An 18276-nucleotide genomic window follows, 5' to 3' on the forward strand; every position below is an offset into this window, starting at 1 on the left:
CACCATGCCTGGCTTAGACATTGTCATTTTAAATGACTTAATGAAACAATCTAGATTTGTTATGAGGAAAAATACAATGATCACATTATTCTTTAAAAATCAGAACACAGGTCAGGGAACCCTGATTGCTCTTCGAGCAGATGAGGGAGGGAGACTTGATTGGGGGAGGGGGAGGGAAATGGGAGGCAGTGGCGGGGAGGAGGCAGAAATCCTTAATAAATAAATAAATTTAAAAAAAAGAAAAAAAAATAAAGAGCTTAACTAACAAACAAAAAAAAACCAGAACACAAATTATTTTCTATCTTGGCCCCATCATTTCAAAAGTAGATATGGTATGTTTTATGAGAACAGCCAATGGTCACAATACAAAAGTAGTTAGGTCTTCTTGTAAATACAATAATTAGCAATTCAGTTAATTCCTTTGAGGGAGGAAGCTATATTTGTTTTATGCTTTTGTTTTTGATGGCTGAAATTTACTTAAGAAATAGCTGTGATTTGGCCTCCATCAGTTCTACCCCATCTCCTTCTTCGGGCTGTAGTGGAAGACCAGCGAGGAGTGAAACTACTGCTTCCATGCTTGCTTGGTCCAAATCTCTAAAAAAAATTTAGAAACTATGAGCCTTTCGAACACAAACTTTAGGAGCTCTCTATTCCATTAACTAAACTGTAGTCACAACCTAAGTAGTATCAGGAAATATGACAAGCTCGAACACACACAAAACTTCAAACTTTCAATCAACTAACCTGTAGCACAAGTATGGTGCTAAGGATAAAGTCCAATTTAGCATTTATACATCTTGGATTCAAGTTCCAACATCACAGTATAAAAATGAAAAAATTCAATTAATTAACCAACCAAAATAAGGTATACACTATCAAGTTATACCTGGCCAGAGAAAAAGATGAAGATGTTATACTAATCATAGTTATCAATTCTGATATGCATCGATCGTCTATCACTAAAGCAAATCAAAGAAATTATTCATTAGAAAGACTCATCATAATTATATGCCTCAATCAATACTTTACCTAATCATAAAGTAATACAATCTACTGATTTATGCATCTTCTTTCTCGATAACTATTAATCATTTTTCCTAAGCCAAAAATACTTCCCTAGACCTCTCTCATATTTGGTCAACTAAGTCTTTCCATTGGGGAAAAAAAAGAACTTCATATATTTCAAATACAAAAGCTTACGCTCTATAAAACAAGTTAATACAGTGTGCTATAAATGCTTAATAGCTATACCTGTAGTCGTTTTCATGAATAAGGTAAAACATGACAGCACTTAAAGGTCAGCCAGTCAGCCAGTCAGTCAGTCAGTCAGTCAGTCATTCTGTCTATCTGTTTGTCTCTCTCTTTACCTTGTAAGACACTTTACATCATCATCTGCTGCTTGGTTTGATGTTCCCATAACCCAGTCTGTTAGGTATTCTACCATTTTATTCCTGCAGAATAATGAGGAAAAGGGACAAATTTTTAATTCACTCTCTTTCTCTTACTGAATGATTACTTAGACAAGAGTTTTATTGTACAGTTGCATAGCCTTGCACTTCTTCTGCCTTAGCCTTCTGACTCTTGGAACTGCAGGTATACGCCAATACATCAAATGAGCAAATGGTTAATAAATTCAATATGACTTCATAGAAGAAATACTGCTATAGAAGAGATCAGGTGTAATGAAATATAAGTCAGAAGGGCACAAAGAGACACAACCGGGATGCTGGTCCTCTTCACTGGCAGAGGAACTTTTAGTGCCCATGAGTTAGTTTTAGAAAAGGGGAGAAGGAAGGAAGAAAGAAAGGGAGGGAGGGGGAGGAGAGGGGAGGGGAGTGGAGGGAAGGTGAATGAGAGGGAGAGAAACCAGAAAAACCGATTTCCATGGGCACAGAGCTTTGAAAAACTTGGAAAGACATTCAGAAAAAAACCAAATATGCACAACACTTCTTTCTGTTTGTTTTAGTTTTTGAGACAAGGTTTCGCTGTAGCTTTTTTTTGTTTGTTCTTGTTTTTGTTTTTCGAGACAGGGTTTCTCTGTGGCTTTGGAGCCTGTCCTGGAACTAGCTCTGTAGACCAGGCTGGTCTCGAACTCACAGAGATCCGCCTACCTCTGCCTCACGAGTGCTGGGATTAAAGGCCTGCGCCACCACCGCCCGGCTCGCTGTAGCTTTTGGAGCCTGTCCTGGAATGTGCCGTGTAGACCAAGCTGGCCTCGAACTCATAGGCCTGTCTCTGCCTCCCAAATGATGAGATTAAAGGCATGTACCACCACCCATTAGCACAACACTTCTTCTTCTTGGGGTTTCAAGACAGGATTTCTCTGTAGCTTTGGAGCCTGTCTTGGAACTAGCTCTTGCAGGCCATGTTGGCTTTGAACTCACAGAGATCCCGCCTGCCTCTGCTTCCCAAGTGCTGGGATTAAAGGTGTGCGCCACCACCGCTTTTTTTTGTTTGTTTGTTTTTGTTCAACACTTTTTAACCCACTTCCCTTCCCCCGTATAACCAAGTCCTACTACTTTTCGACACATTCCACTTCACATATTTATAAGACCCTTTTTTGCTCTTCTGAGAACTCACCTAAATTTCATCTCCTGACAAAATGAGAGGTCATCTCTTCTTGCCATCATTACTTCAACTAACTGACACAGTTTTGTTTTTATTTGAATTGCATGGACCATATTACCAAGCACACGAACATATCTAATTAAGAACAGAATAAGAAGTGATCAGACATGGACAAAAATTCAGGTATTCTAAATTCTTTAATCTTTAAGTAAATGCAATTTTAAACATGATCAATATTAAATTTTGTTAGGTAGGAACATATGCAACTTCTGATTACCTTATTGTCAAAGACTACACTGGGTCTATAATAAAGAATGGCAAATTATTTTATCATTCCCATTATCTGTGCATATGAGGTCTTACCTCTTAAGATCCGTCTCTGCTATGTCTCAGTAGCAAAATGCTTACCTGACAAGATTTAACATCATTGTCTCAATGCTAGCTTGTCCCAGATGCTCAGAGCTGCCTTCTGTATGATTATCCAGCAGGTTTTTCATTATAGCTATGGTTTGCTCTACAAACTGAGTATTGCTATCAGTCAATAATACCTACACAAAAAAACAAAATATGTTAGTGATGGTACATCGATGCACAGAAAACAGATCATAGGACAATGAAACTGACATAATTATCACATTCAAGAACACCACAGGCAAATACACAAACACGCTGATACACACAGGTACTAATGCCTACATCCAAGAGTCATAACTCCATTCACACCCCCGGGCCTAAGTTCTTTAGAACCAGGCCAATCCTTAGATTACATGATTCTTTTTTTCTGTAATTATGACAATTTTGAAAGATTGTAAATGGATTATCATGTTGGTACATAATTTAAATAATTTGAAAGAAAGTCTTCATTTATTTCAAATATATTATTGTACTCATAGAGAAGGGTAAAAAAACAAAGTGGAGAAGACGTTACCTGTCCTTGAGAGTCAAAAAACTTGCTGATGGTATTCTTCAGTTTGTTAAACAACATTGGATACAGAGCAGGGCTCAACTCCAGACCCACCAAGTCCTTAACATTGGTCCGTATCTGAAGCCCCACTTTCTCATGGTTACACACCATTAAGGACAGAAGACGGTCCATAAATCTGCTGACAGGTGTATCAACATTCCCTTCTGAAGACATTACGGAAATCATAGACCCTTTGCGCTCACTGACAGGGCCCATGGGTGGGCTGTAGGTCGCTAAGCCAGAGCTGCTTCTCTGCTGCAGGCACACCCCACCAAGTGCACAAAGGAAGCCAGTCATGTTGATCCATTCTTGCAGGGAGTCTGTGTCAGACAAATCTATGGATCCACCTCCACTGACATGGGACATCCGCCTCTTAACAATGGTCTTATGAAGGCTTTCGGCAGCCTAAACGAGACATTTTTGTGAAAAGCATAAATTCAACAGAGATTGGATAAAAATCTTACAAGTTACTCTTTCTCATTTCTTCCAGAAGGAAAAGTACATTTTACATTGTAAAAAACAAAGCTTGAAATCACCATTACATTATTATTCTTTTAATTTTTAGTTATATTTTATGTATATAAATATTTTACCTGCATGTATATCTGTGTACCATGTACATGTCTGGCGCCCAAAAAGGCCAGGGAAGGATGTTGGATCCCTGGAAGTGTTATTACTGGCCATTCTAAGCAATCATACAAGTGCTGGGAATGAAAACCAAGTCCTCTAAAAGAGCAACCAATGCTCTTAACCACTGAGTTGTCTCTCCAGTTCCTACCATGTGTGTTATTAGAGAGCCATTTAATATATTTTTGTCATAGCTTGACTAATAAAGTCAACCTGAAGTATCAAATTTCTTTTAAAAACCTCTGGTGTCCATGGATGAACCTTAAAACTAGTGAAGAGGAAAGACAGTCAATCACAAAGGTCCATATAATGTATGACCCCATTTGTATGAATTGGCCTGAAAAGGCGATTTTGTACTACTGAAACAGAGATTAGCAGCTACTACTCAAGGCTGGAGGTGTAGACACAGAAAGGTAGGAAAAATGGCAAGTCAGAGCTAGAAACAGCTAAAAGGCATAGGTTTGGGGAAGGAGGCATTCTTTGAGAGGATAAGAATGTATTAAAACTGACTATTGATTGACAGCTGCACAGTTCTGGGACTGTACTAGAACAATGACTGGATCGGACACTTTGTAGGAGAGGATTTTACAGTGTATGAATTATACGCCAGTTCAAACAGCTGAAACCCCATTCCCACCCTAGACCTTCCTGATCTAAAGTTTCCTTCTTTATCTTTTTTGTTGTTATCAGACAGGGTTTCTCTTGTGTAGCCCTGACTGTCCTGGAACTCACTCATCCAACTAGCTCTGCCTCCTGAGTGCTGACTAAAGATGTGCACCACTGCCACCTGGCCTTAACCGATTTCTCTCACAGATCTAATAATGAGAGCAGTATGGGAGATACATATCAATTATACAGAAATATCAAGTATTAGACATTGCTAGGGTGACATAATTGGAGATAGTTGATGAATAAAATAATACACTTGATGATAATAGTTAAATAAAATGTCCAAAGTTTAAAATTGCATTTAACATTAAAATGGGCTCAACTGTTTGCCCACCAGATCCTTTTTAGGAGTATCTAACCATATGGCATCATGAGCCAGACAGAGTGGCACACATCTGTAATACCAGCATTTGGGAAGTTAAGGCAAATCACTGCAAACTCAAGGATAGCCTGTTCTACAAATTGAATTCTAGACAAGCAGAGATAAGTAACCAGATCTTGTCTAAAAACAAACAACATGAAAATTGTTAGAAACTTTATTTTTCTACCTATAGCTGCTACATCTTTTCTAAAAGTTATCTGAAATACTTGGATGAAGGAAGAACAAGAAAGAGTAAGTGAATGGTCCCCCAGCTAAGTGGTTTCTAACAGAGGTGTTCAGTATTTCTGTGGTGATGGTAACGTTTCACATCTCTACTATCCAACTTTGGCTACTGTAAAACTGAGAAAATAAGCTTATTTTAACTTAAACGAGTTAAAACTAACATTCTAACAGATACATGAGGGTAATAGTTACAAGATTAGGCAGTACAGACCTAGATGAACCACAAGTAATCTTTTTTTTTTTTTTTCGAGACAGGGTTTCTCCGTAGCTTTTTTTGGTTCCGGTCCTGGAACTAGCTCTTGTAGACCAGGCTGGCCTCGAACTCACAGAGATCCGCCTGCCTCTGCCTCCCAAGTGCTGGGATTAAAGGTGTGCACCACCACCGCCCGGCAACCACAAATAATCTTAAAACAACTCTATATAGTATACTACTCTGAGTAGTTCATAAAAGATTACTTAAGTGAAACAACAGATCAATTAATACACCAAAATTCACTGAACAAACTCACCTGGCCATCTTCCATTTTGGTTTTCGGATAGTTAAGGATTAGTTTTGTAGCCTGTTCCCATTTTGCATGTGTATCTTCCCAAGCCTAAAACGAAGTTAATTATCATTAGGAAGCAAGTTTAGGGGTGAACTCAAAATCAACATGTAACTGCCAGGTTTTGAGCAGAATATCCTCCATGTAATATGCACATAGCTCAGATTTGCTTCTGAAGTTGTTCGTGATCACATAGTTAAGAGGAGGCTTCAAACATGAGGATGGGGGCCTGGGAGGGGTGCTGCCGCCAAGGCCATACCTCAGTGTTTCCTGCAGTGGGGTGCTCAATACGCCTTAGTAGGGCCATCACTCTCTTCTGAAGTGCTGCTCTTCCTAAGCAAAGACAACAGCAAATCCAGTTAGTGTTAGAGCCTTTTTCACAACTGGGAACTTGCTAAGCCCTGCACAGAGCAGAGTGAAGGAATGAACAAATGACGACACTCTACACAGCCTCTACAGGAGGACTCATTTATAACTTCACAGAGTCTGGAACCAAAACAGCCATCTCCCCACCTGTGCTTTAAAATCTCCTCATTTACAATTCAAACAGAAAGATTTCTATAGTCTACAACTAAGAGCAATTCACAGTGTCAGGAACAAAAGTGCACATTAAAAAAAAATTCAGTAAAAATTCTATTTAAAATGTCTCTGAATTTCATTCTGTTTTGTTCAGAAAAGGATTTCAAATAGGCAGTTTGAATTAGCCCTGGAAAATTTCAAACTGTTATCTTAAACAGACTTCACTGTAAACATAATTTGATGTCACTCGGCAAAACAGAGGCAGGTGGATCTCTGCGAGTTTGAGGCCAGCCTGGTCTACAAGAGCTAGTTCCAGGACAGCTAGGACTGTTAACACAGAGCCCTGTCTCAAAAACCAAAATAAATAAATAAGCAAACAAACACACAAATAAAAAGAATTAATGTCAGTCAAAGTAACTGAGTTAAAAAGAAAGGGGGAGAAAGTATCCACATTTACCTGTTGACATCATGTTGCTAACAGAGGCAAATTCCATGAATGTGTTATAGTTGGGTAAGAAGTTGTGTACTGATACTTCATCCACCCCACACCGGATATCTGCTTCCTCACAGAGATGGCGAAAACAGGACATGGCAACCAGAACAGCTTCAGTGTCAGGGCTCCACAGAAACATGTACAAGGCCACTTCTAGCTTGGTCTGGGCTTGTCGGCATATTGGTGGGGTTCCACTGCACCCTGCTGTGCTATCCTAGGAGGTAGGGGAGAATATATCTGCAACGTAAGTGATTTTATTTATAAACTCAACAATGTATCATCTATCACTGCACACAAACCTAAAAAGAATTCCCCTTTTTAATCATAAGATTTTTTCCTGATATACCTTACTCTAAATGAGATGATGTGAACCAATAAAATGCATAATGGTATTGTGTTTCCATTCAAATAGGTTATTATCTTAGATTCCAGAAATGCAAATAAAGTCTATAACAAATATACAAGAGACACTAAAACAGAGTCTACAGCAGCAAAACTTTATCCACTTATGAGTCAACCATAAAATAGACAAAGGAAGAGGAAACAACAGGAAGCATACTTCCTACAAGGAAGGAATAAACACATGGTAGCAGGGACTGAAACAATGACACACAAACTAAACACCGCAATACAGACATACTGATCTGACATCCCCAACCATTAACTGCAGAAACATATTACAAAGCAAGTACAGTGTATGCAGGTAAAGTACACACTGCAGTTGCTACAGGCTTAGTGGGGTTTCCCCCTCAATAGGCTATAGTAAAACTTAAGGACAAAAAGGTTATGTTCGAAAAACAAATTCTTCCATAATGATTTTGTAACTGCTCATATTATGATTTATATCTTAAGGACATTCATATATAGAAGTATATGTTCAGCTGGGGATAGTAATATACACCTATAATCTCAGTACTTGTATAGAAGGGGCAAGAGGATTCAAGCCAGCCTGGCCTATATGAGACCCAATCTACAATTTAAAACTTACCAAACATGACTGCCTATGCCAATAAATAATCACAGCACTTGCAAGGCTGAAGCAGGAGAATTACAGTGAATTCAAGGCTAGCCTGGGCTATAAAGCAAGACTGTATGAATACATAAATACATGCATGTATACACAAATAAGCAAAAATAAAAGCAAAAGAGAAAGAAGTAAAATCTTAACATCACTTATCCATAATATTTAAGAAAATAAATATTTTGTTTTAATTTCACTCATTTGAACCTTCTTTAGATTAGCTTTTGCATATGAATACAGACTTTCTGACAGGGTTCCCATCAGAATAATTATAGCTATGAGTCACAGTCTCAAATAATGAAGTGCTATTGACATTTCACCTAGCTTAACACTAACAACTCTGGAACAAGAATATTATACCTGTTTTATTTATTTTTAATTAACTATTATTAATCACTTTCTGCTTATTCGTTTTCTTGAAACACGGTCTTTACTATATAGACCAAACCAGCTTCAAACTTTTCCCCTCTGAGAGAGAAGAATAAGGCCAACAATGAAAAGCACTAATTGCATGGCCCGCCCTTCCAGAAGACCTGGGTTCACGTCCCAGCACTTACAAGGCAGCTCACAACCATCTGTGACTCCAGTTCCATGGGATCAGAAACCCTCTTCTGGCCTCTAGACACCAGGCACACATGAGTGCACAGATACACAGGTAGGTAAAACATCCATATACATTTTTAAAAAGCAAAATTTAAAAGGCCAGGTGTAGTGGTACAGGCAGATCTCTCAATTTGAGGCCAGCCTGGTATACACAGGAAGTTCCGGAATAGCCAGAGCTATTAAAGACAGAGATACCCTGTCTTTAAAAACAAGAACAAAACAAAAACAAAAGAGCAACTTGTGATCCTCCTGCCTCAGCCTCTGGAACACTGGGATAATAGGTGTGCTTCACCATGTCCTGTTATCTCCATTTTAAATCTGAGAAACTGAGGGAGAGAGTTGTGAAGAATTTGCCCAGAGTTCCACAGGGAGCAGCAACAAAACTACTCTACATAACCCATACCTAACATGTGAAATTATTTAACAAAACTACTCTACATAACCCATACCTAACATGTGAAATTATTTAACAAAACTACTCTACATAACCCATACCTAACATGTGAAATTATTTAACAAAACTACTCTACATAACCCATACCTAACATGTGAAATTATTTAACAAAACTACTCTACATAACCCATACCTAACATGTGAAATTATTTAACAAAACTACTCTACATAACCCATACCTAACATGTGAAATTATTTAACAAAACTACTCTACATAACCCATACCTAACATGTGATATTATTTAACTGAAATTTACCAAAGTACACTCAAAAAAGAAGAGCAGATGTTCTCGTTCAGGAGTCACAAAGGAATTTACCTACCATGGAGGAATTCCCTTTTCCTTTCCGCAGAGATGCTCCAGGAGCACAGGTCCGCAGTAACTCATCATGATCCATTGACATCTGAGAGCTATTTCCACTAGCAGGAACATCACATCCTACTCCACAAAGGAAGAGAAAGTGACAGGAACTTCTATCCGCCTGCTAGGAAAAAGAAGTAAGTCCCACTGAAGCACTGGTTTCAGGAAAGAAAAGGGCTCAGTGTGGGCTGACCCCAATGCTTCATCTTGAAGTATTCATCCACCCGCTGCAATAAATAACTTTGTGCAAAGTCTTTCTTTCAAATGCCTCTCTCCTGTCTATTCTCCAACACAAAACGCTTAGTGAAATAAAGTCTACTGCAAGAAAACTATAATACTCTATGAATTACAGACAACAATTCTGCCTTGTCAGGATAATTAGAACTTTACTTTTTAAGATAAAGTTATACGCTGAGTGCATTACAACATTGATTTGAGCAGCCACAGAACTTGACACCCCCATGCATCCAGTAGTAGAATTACGCAATTATTCTATATTCAATTTTCTGGTAAATAGTGTTTATATTTTCGTGTGTGTATATATGTGAGAGTGTATATTACATGTAATGGGTGTCAGGTGACCTTTTCTATCATGTTCCATCTATTCCTCTGAGGCAGGGTCTGTCCTTGACCTTGGGGGTTATTTCTCAGCAATGATGGAAGCCAGCAAGCCCCAAGGATCTACAAGTTTCCACATTCTAGGAGCTGAGATTATATCATACATGGATACCTACCTGGCTTGTTACTTGGGTGCTTGGGTCTGAATCCTGGTTCCTATGACTACTCTTAACTGATGAACTATTTCTCAAGTCCTTAACTGAGAACTTTTGATCCACTACTAGGTTACTAACACTGACTGTTAGACCAAAGCCAGCATAAAAATTTCTTCTCATTTCTTTTTTCCTTCCATTTTGTGTGTGTGTGTCGGGGTGGGGGGGTATTTTGCCTACATTTTTGTTTATATGCCATGTGTCTAGAGAGGCAGGTTGTTACACACCCTGCCTTGTTATGAGTTCTGAGTTGCCATATGGGTGCTAGGAATATCAAATCTGGTCCTCTGGAAGAGCAGCAGGTGCTCTAAACCAATAAGTCATCTCTCCAGCCCCCACAAAAAATTCTTAATTTTAATATCTTATCATTGGAATACATTTAAGTTCTATCATGTTAAAGAAATGTAAGGTTCTTTCCTATCCCCCAGAACTTCAATATGTTTCAACAGTTCAAGATCAAAAAATTTTATTCCAATTAAAAGATTCCTCATCTTTCCAAAAGACGAAATCATCCTATAGTACTAGAGTTCTCTACCATTAAGACGAAATCATCCTATAGTACTAGAGTTCTCTACCATTAAGACGAAATCATCCTATAGTACTAGAGTTCTCTACCATTAAGATGAAATCATCCTATAGTACTAGAGTTTTCTACCATTAAGGTACTACATCTCCTGGTCTTGTTTGAAGCAAGATCCAAATGTGTAGTAGTTCAGGTTGGCCTAGAATCCATTATGCAGTTCAGGCTGGCCTTCAACTCATTCAGGCCTCAACAGTACTAGAATTACAGGCATGTGCAACCATACCCAGCTAAAAGAAAAAAAACCTTTGATGGGGGGGCATACAAATTAAACAAAGATTAAGAACCTTTACGCTTTAGCTCTTCAAAAGATTACTTCCTGGACTAGCTTAAGCCTAAAAGTCAAGTAATCTGATATGTGTGGACTTATGAATGCAGAGAAAAGAGATTCTTTGAGCCTTCTGTGATTATAGTAGCCACCAGTCTTCACAGGACTAACCCAGAGCCTACTTAATTTAACCAGAATTCATTAACACTGAGATTATGAGGTCAGAGTCTAGAATACTGAAATGCTGAACTACCAGGTTCAGCTCTTTTAAGGGCTTCACTGAGGGAGAAGATGAAGTGGAATAAAACTTAGCTAATAAAAACTTCTAAATTGGTTCTGTACTGGTTAGCTTTTTGTTACCTTGGCACAAACTAGAGTAATCTTAGAAGAGAAAACCTTAATTAAGAATATGCCTCTAAACCAGGCATGGTGGGTTTTAATCTCACCACTGAAGAGGCAGAGTCAGTTGGATCTCAGTGAGTACAAGACAGGCTGGCCTTGTACTCAGAGTTCTAGGACAACCAAAAGCAGACAGAGAAATCCTGCCTTGAAAAACAAACAAAGATAAAAACCAAACAAAAACAAACAAACAAACGATGGAAGTGGCCTGTGGACAAGTCTGTGGGGCACTTTCTTGCTTAACAATTGATAAGTGAGGGTTCAACCTACTAGGGGAAGTTGCTACCCAGTAGTCTTGGGTTATATAATGAACAAGCCACAAAGAACCAATAAGCAGCATTCTTCCATGGCCTCTGCTTTAGTCCATGTCTTGGCTTCCCCCAATGATGGACTGTCATCAAGACATGTAAGCCAAATCCCCCAAGTTTTGGTCATGATGTTTATCATGTTTAACAAAAGGAAATTAACACATCTCCTTAATATTCAAATATTTCCAATATAAGAAATGTCACTCTGCTTACCTTATTTTTAAGAAGAAATTTATTCCTGCAGATCAGAATTTCCCGTAACCACTTGAGAATTTCTGTGCTACTAAGCATTTGATGGCTAGTTAATTTCTTGCAGATGAAAAAAAGCATTTGTGAACTGCAGTAACATAAAGTTCATTGTTACAGAATCATCAAGAATCTAATATAGACATAATCATACATAGAATGGCATTATTTCATAATAGATGTAAATTTAGAGGCTTGTTTTCCCTTGTTCATGGGTTTTATCCAAATATTAATAACAACAAATTAAAAAGAATTCCATCCTTGCAGTGGCAGGTAAGAAGAAATCATAAATTCACATGCACAGTAAAGACTGCGAAGAAATTCATACATAGAATGGCATTATTTCATAATAGATGTAAATTTAGAGGCTTGTTTTCCCTTGTTCATGGGTTTTATCCAAATATTAATACAACAAATTAAAAAGAATTCCATCCTTGCAGTGGCAGGTAAGAAGAAATCATAAATTCACATGCACAGTAAAGACTGTGAAGAAATACAAGAGTTGAGAGCCAGGGTCTGAAAGAACTGCCTGCAGGACAAACCCACCCCACCAATGTCCATAAAGAGTTTCAGTGGAACAGAACTACACTCCTTCATTCTCATGTGGTCTATAACTGTTTCCTTGCTCCAAAAGTAAAAGTGCATAGTTAGAATAGGAGCTAAAAAGCCTGACCTATTTCCCACCCTCTAGAGAACAAGTTTGCTGGTTTGTTCTCTAGGCTATACTAGAATTGTACTGTCTAATAATTTAGCTACTAACCACCTACATGACTACTTGAACACTCTAAATGAAGCTTGTCGAAATTGAGGTGTGCTCTGTGAGACACTACATTTTTTTTAAACTGAATCCAAGACCTCTGGAATAAAGTCCAGTGTTCTATTTTTTTAAAGTTTTATTTATTGATTATGCACACAGTGTTTCTACATGCATTCCTGGCAGAAGAGGACACCAGATCTCATTTAAGATGGATGTGGTTGCTGGAAATTGAACTCAGGACCTCCAGAAGAATAGTCAGTGCTCTTAACCTCTAAGCCATCTCTCCAGCCCCCACACTACAAATTTTGAAGACTTAATGAAAACAAAAATATAGAATTTTTTTCTAATTAATTATATGTTAAAATATTTATATATATATATCAAGTTAAATAAAATACATCAAAATTTAAGTTTTTTCTTTTATAATGCGTTAAATTAAAAGTTAATTATACATGGCTACAGTGATTATATCATTATTAGAGTTAGGTTTTAAATTCACTTCCAAGTGACTTAGTACCCTCAAGTCTATGATGAGACAACAAAACCTGAGATTTACATCTTCCTAGAGATGTAAATGCTCATTAAAAGACAGCTATCTGGGGCTGGCGAGATGGCTCAGCGGTTAAGAGCATTGCCTGCTCTTACAAAGGTCCTGAGTTCAATTCCCAGCAACCACATGGTGGCTCACAACCATCTGTAATGAGATCTGGTACCTCTTCTAGCCTGCAGGCATATATGCGGACAGAATATTGTATACTTAATAAATAAATATTTTTTAAAAAAGACAGCTATCTATTCAGTTTATATATGTGTGTGTGTGTGTATGTTGTGTGTGAATGTATGTGTGTGTATATATATTTTACTAATATGCCTGTTTTTAACTTATTCAACAAAATCATCAGTTCCCCCACCTTTCAGTGCTGGGGACTGAACCCACACTTCTTGCCTGCTCATCAGGAGCTCATACTGAACTATGTGCCTTATTTTAAGAACAAGAGCTTTAAAAACTAAAAACAACATTATAAAATGTTAACACTTTAGACTTAAATGCTAAAAATCTATTTAAAACTACAACTATAGGGGATTGGAGAGATGGTTAAGAGCACTGATTGTACTTCCAGAAGACCTGGGTTCAATTCCCAGCACCCACATGGTAGCTAACAACTATCTGTAACTCCAAGATCTGACACCCTCACAAAGACATACATATAAGCAAAACATCAAAGAACATAAAATTAAAATTAATCAGCCGGGTGGTGGTGGCTCATGCCTTTAATCCCAGCACTCAGGAGGCAGAGGCAGGCGGATCTCTGTGAGTTCGAGACCAGCCTGGTCTACAAGAGCTAGTTCCAGGACAGGCTCCAAAACCACAGAGAAACCCTGCCTCGAAAAAAAACAAAAAGCAAAAAACAAAAAAATTAAAATTAATCATACAATTAATTAATTAGAAAAAATCTAATTGTAGCCAGGCATGGTAGAACATACCTTTAGACCCAGCACTCTAGAGGCAGAGGCAGATGGATCTCTATGATTCCAGGCCATCCTGATCAACATAGAGAGTTTCAGGCTAGCTAAGACTACATAGTCAAACCCTATCTTGAAAAATCACCAGGCAGTGGTGGCGCACAACTTTAATCCCAGCACTCAGGAGGCAGAGGCAGGTGGGTCTCTGTGAGTTCAAGACTAGCCTGGTCTACAGAGAAAGTTCCAGGGCTGGGTCCAAAGCTACAGAGAAACCCTGTCTTGAACCACTCTCCACCCCCACGCCCCCAAAAAAATCCTATCTCAAAAAAACAAACACAATTGTTAACTGAGTAGAGGTACATGACAGAGAATAATACATGACATAGCAGAGCTTATAGCAGGGAGATAAAATTTAACACCATCTAAAAACTTTTGCTTTGTGCATATGTGATATTTTATGACAGTTAAGGATCTTAATATTTTCAATCCAAATAAAATACAAAAATCATAAAATATCTATAGGTATAACTGAATAAATATCACAATAAACTAAATACTATAAATCTAATATCCAAAGACAAAATACAAAGTTAAAACTTTAAGCTGAATTAAAATTTGAAAGTACATATACCTAATTTCCCAAAATGTCTCTACAGGGGCATCGGGGTTCCACAAATCGATGCTATCTAACTGATGAAGTACCAGCAAGGCCTGAAATTTAAAGGAGAGAGTTCACTGAGAACTTGTTAGAAAACTGACACTAAGTAATTATTCTGCAAATGCTAACAAATTAGGCTGTGTAATCGTAGCTTTGAGAGGCTGAGAAAACCACCTCTCTGAGGGCAAATCTGAAGAACACAATTCTCCAGAGCAGCATAAACTCAGAGCTAACTCCCTGTGCCCCATCATTCTCAACCATAAGCGACATACACACATGTGAATGAATCAGAACCAAGATGTATACACAAACTACTTTAAGAAATAAACATGATTTTAATAAGTAATAACTCTAGAACAAAATGCTCTCCCCTAAAATTAACATAAACAATGAAACACAGCAGAAATTAGCTTGGTTGTCACACACTTTTTGGTTAGAAAAGTCATTTCCTAAAATTAATAGAGGGGCAAGCAAAGCAATCTTTGTATCTAGCACCAGTTTATTTCTGAAGTATTTCATGAGTAGTACCAACAGGTCTTAAATAACTTATTTTAAATAAGTGATTACCATATAAATATGCTATTTCATAAATTAAAACCATCAAAGACTCTTCGTTCAAACCTGCACAACCTAGATTACAAGTCTATTTCCCCATTTCATAGCAACTTCTATTGAGCTCTGTACATTCAGTCGGTGGTCGACATACATATGGGTGCTTTATTCTCTTTTTACTAAAACATCAATGAAATGTTATTTGAAACAAACAAGTAACTTATAGTCTCCACTTTAAAAACAGTAACACAAATTAAAATTCAGTTTTACCATTATTATATAAACACTTGGTACAATTATTAATACTTTAGGATTTTCTGTTTTTGACAACAGTGGCACAGATTTGATTGGGAAATTAAAGCACTCACTTTCTCTTATTCTATTTAAACTTTGCAAACAAATACATGTGACAACTGGAAAGATAAAAGGCAACGAGGAGCAATCCTATGGGCTCTGTGCTTCAGAGTTTCTGGCTCTCTATTATGGGAACTTGGGGGAAGTGTCTTATATGTAAAGAAAATAAGGCATACTAAGGTTTTCTTTTAGGGGGTGTTAAGCTACCAAATCACATCTGTGTTTCCGATGTGCATTATACATGCAGTATAAGGGGAGAAGCAATATTATAGTATAAAGAGCATCAGTCAGAAGCTGGACCCCGAATCCCAATTTTAAGTCTGTAGTATAAAATGGTTTGGCCTGGAATAAGATATAGGTGTTTGGGGATTTCTTAGGTGACATATTCTCTACTTAATAAAAATTTTTGATTAATGGGAACAAAAATTTATTGACCTTTTACCATTTCAATGAGATTATATTCCTTTTCATGTCCTCCTGTTTTAATTTTCCATACTGCCATGTGTCACTTGACATAGATAAACCCTGAGAAGAGCCTCAAAGGTAATCTGTCATCATGCCAGTATCACAGAAAATACTGGCATAAACTAAGATGGCTATGGGGTGATTAGATAATATAATTTGTTGGGAAACACCTTAATATATGTGGTTCATTGTTGATGAAAACAATGACTGACTACTTCATGACTGACTGCTTCAACAGAGCTGCAAACACATTACACTAATCTAATGTTTCACAAATATTTTCGAATATTGCTTAATGACTCAGACAGACTTTAATGGATGTTTAATAAAATACCAAATTGAAATACCACTCCTAAATGTTAATCCATTCTCTTATTAATGAATAATTAAAGTCCTCCTTATACTATTAAAACAGTATGTGTATTTTTCTGTTTTTTTTAACCTTGAATTATACATAATATACATAAGGAAAAAAAGGAAGAACTAATTATTTAGGTGAAAGCAATCAAAATATTTGAATAGAGCCTCCAAAAGAGTACAAGCAATATATCAGTTACTGCCATGCAATGGGCCCCCGTGTCTGCACTCTGTGCGCTGGCACCCAGGTTCCCAAGCTTCAGGCAAGGGGCTGGAGGTTAAAATACAAAGACACACACAGATAGAGAGACAGTGACACGGGTCATCCTTGAATTCCCCAAGAATGCCCCCTTTATTGTGTTCAGGGGCAGATTATATAGAGATAGCCACGTCCCAGCCAAACCCACCAGAAACAAAGGTCTCGTGCTCAGAGCATCTGTAGGCACTCAGATCAGGGGATTTTGCTCCCAACAAGTTACTAGGCTGACCCCCCCCCCCACACACACACAGCAAATGCGTGTACAAGGAATGCACAAATGTTCTAGGCAAACGTTTCAAATATTTCTAGCCTGAAGCACAAGGGATGTAGGTACAGACATAATCTGGAGAGAAGAGCTCAGAGAATTTCCACCTCTACCTGCTCTACACTGCCAACACCAGGAAGCCCTTCAGAACTCATCTCCTAGGCATCAGCTCTTTGTAAAAGCAGCCACTGTTCTGAACATCATTGCCAAACTGTTTTGCTTGTTTTTAGTCTCTATGTAAGGGAAATTAACAGTATACTCTTTGTATTTGATTATTTTCATCTAATATCATGCCTGTGAGATTCATCCGGTTTTTGCACTCATCAGTAACTCATTTTATTTTTAGACAGGGTCTTCCTATGTAGCCCTTAGTGTCCTTGAATACTCTATGTAAATCAGGCTGTTATTTTGCTTTTGTTTTGCTTGTATGTTTGTCTGTTTTCCCAATGGTTGGAATTTACTCAAAAAAATGAAAAAATTCTTTTCACATCTTAAATTTATATATAAGTGAACCTAGAACCAATCATTTTTCTCTTTTTATCTTCTTTTTCATTATCTTCATCATTTAGATAACAAGGTCTTAATCTATAACAGCACTGGTTGGTTTAGAACTTTCCACGTAGACCAGGCTGTCAACAAAGTCACAGAGATCGGCCTGTCTCGGCCTCCTAGTATGCTGGGATTGAAGGCTTGTACCACCACTTCCAGCAAAAGTTTGATCTCTAAACAGCCAAAAGCAAAAACACAAATGATCATCAACAGACAAATGAGTAAACAAACAATGCTATATTCATATAATTGGACATTAAAGAGAACAAAATAGGATGACCCTTAAAAAATACCAACTACTTAATACAATACAGCTCCAACAATTATGCTGAACTACAGATAAGAACTTTTATTCCTAATCTACAGTAACAAAACAAATCAATAATTAAAATGGAGGCAAGGGGTAGACAAGGGATGAGACAGGATGAGGACTGCAAAGGAATACAAGGCTAATGTTCAGTAGTAATGGATGCTGTCTATTAATGAATGAGTGAAATATTCATAACAATCAGGAAAAAGGAACTAACATGTGCAACAATAAAGAAGAATATAAAATAAATAATAAAAACCACTTCCTAATTTAAGGGGGGGTATAAAGTAAG

General features: G+C 37.6%; 1 protein-coding gene across 6 annotated transcripts in view; it reads right to left on the reverse strand.

The window, feature by feature from the left end:
* Nf1 (neurofibromin 1) overlaps positions 1–18276 on the reverse strand; it is a 262777-nt gene that overhangs the window by 147998 nt on the left and 96503 nt on the right. For 5 of the 6 annotated variants that reach the window (XM_075991447.1, XM_075991442.1, XM_075991444.1 and 2 more), the window contains 11 exons: positions 14847–14926; positions 11962–12085; positions 9386–9547; positions 6951–7200; positions 6234–6307; positions 5942–6025; positions 3497–3937; positions 2977–3116; positions 2581–2703; positions 1368–1451; positions 478–594 (listed from right to left, as the gene is read on the reverse strand). In XM_075991447.1, the coding sequence (XP_075847562.1) occupies positions 478–594; positions 1368–1451; positions 2581–2703; positions 2977–3116; positions 3497–3937; positions 5942–6025; positions 6234–6307; positions 6951–7200; positions 9386–9547; positions 11962–12085; positions 14847–14926 (1679 nt within the window). The remainder of the gene's footprint in view (positions 1–477; positions 595–1367; positions 1452–2580; positions 2704–2976; positions 3117–3496; positions 3938–5941; positions 6026–6233; positions 6308–6950; positions 7201–9385; positions 9548–11961; positions 12086–14846; positions 14927–18276) is intronic. The other variant, XM_075991443.1, reaches the window with a different exon arrangement.

Source organism: Microtus pennsylvanicus, chromosome 11, assembly GCF_037038515.1.
Source record: "Microtus pennsylvanicus isolate mMicPen1 chromosome 11, mMicPen1.hap1, whole genome shotgun sequence".
NCBI lineage: Eukaryota > Metazoa > Chordata > Mammalia > Rodentia > Cricetidae > Microtus > Microtus pennsylvanicus.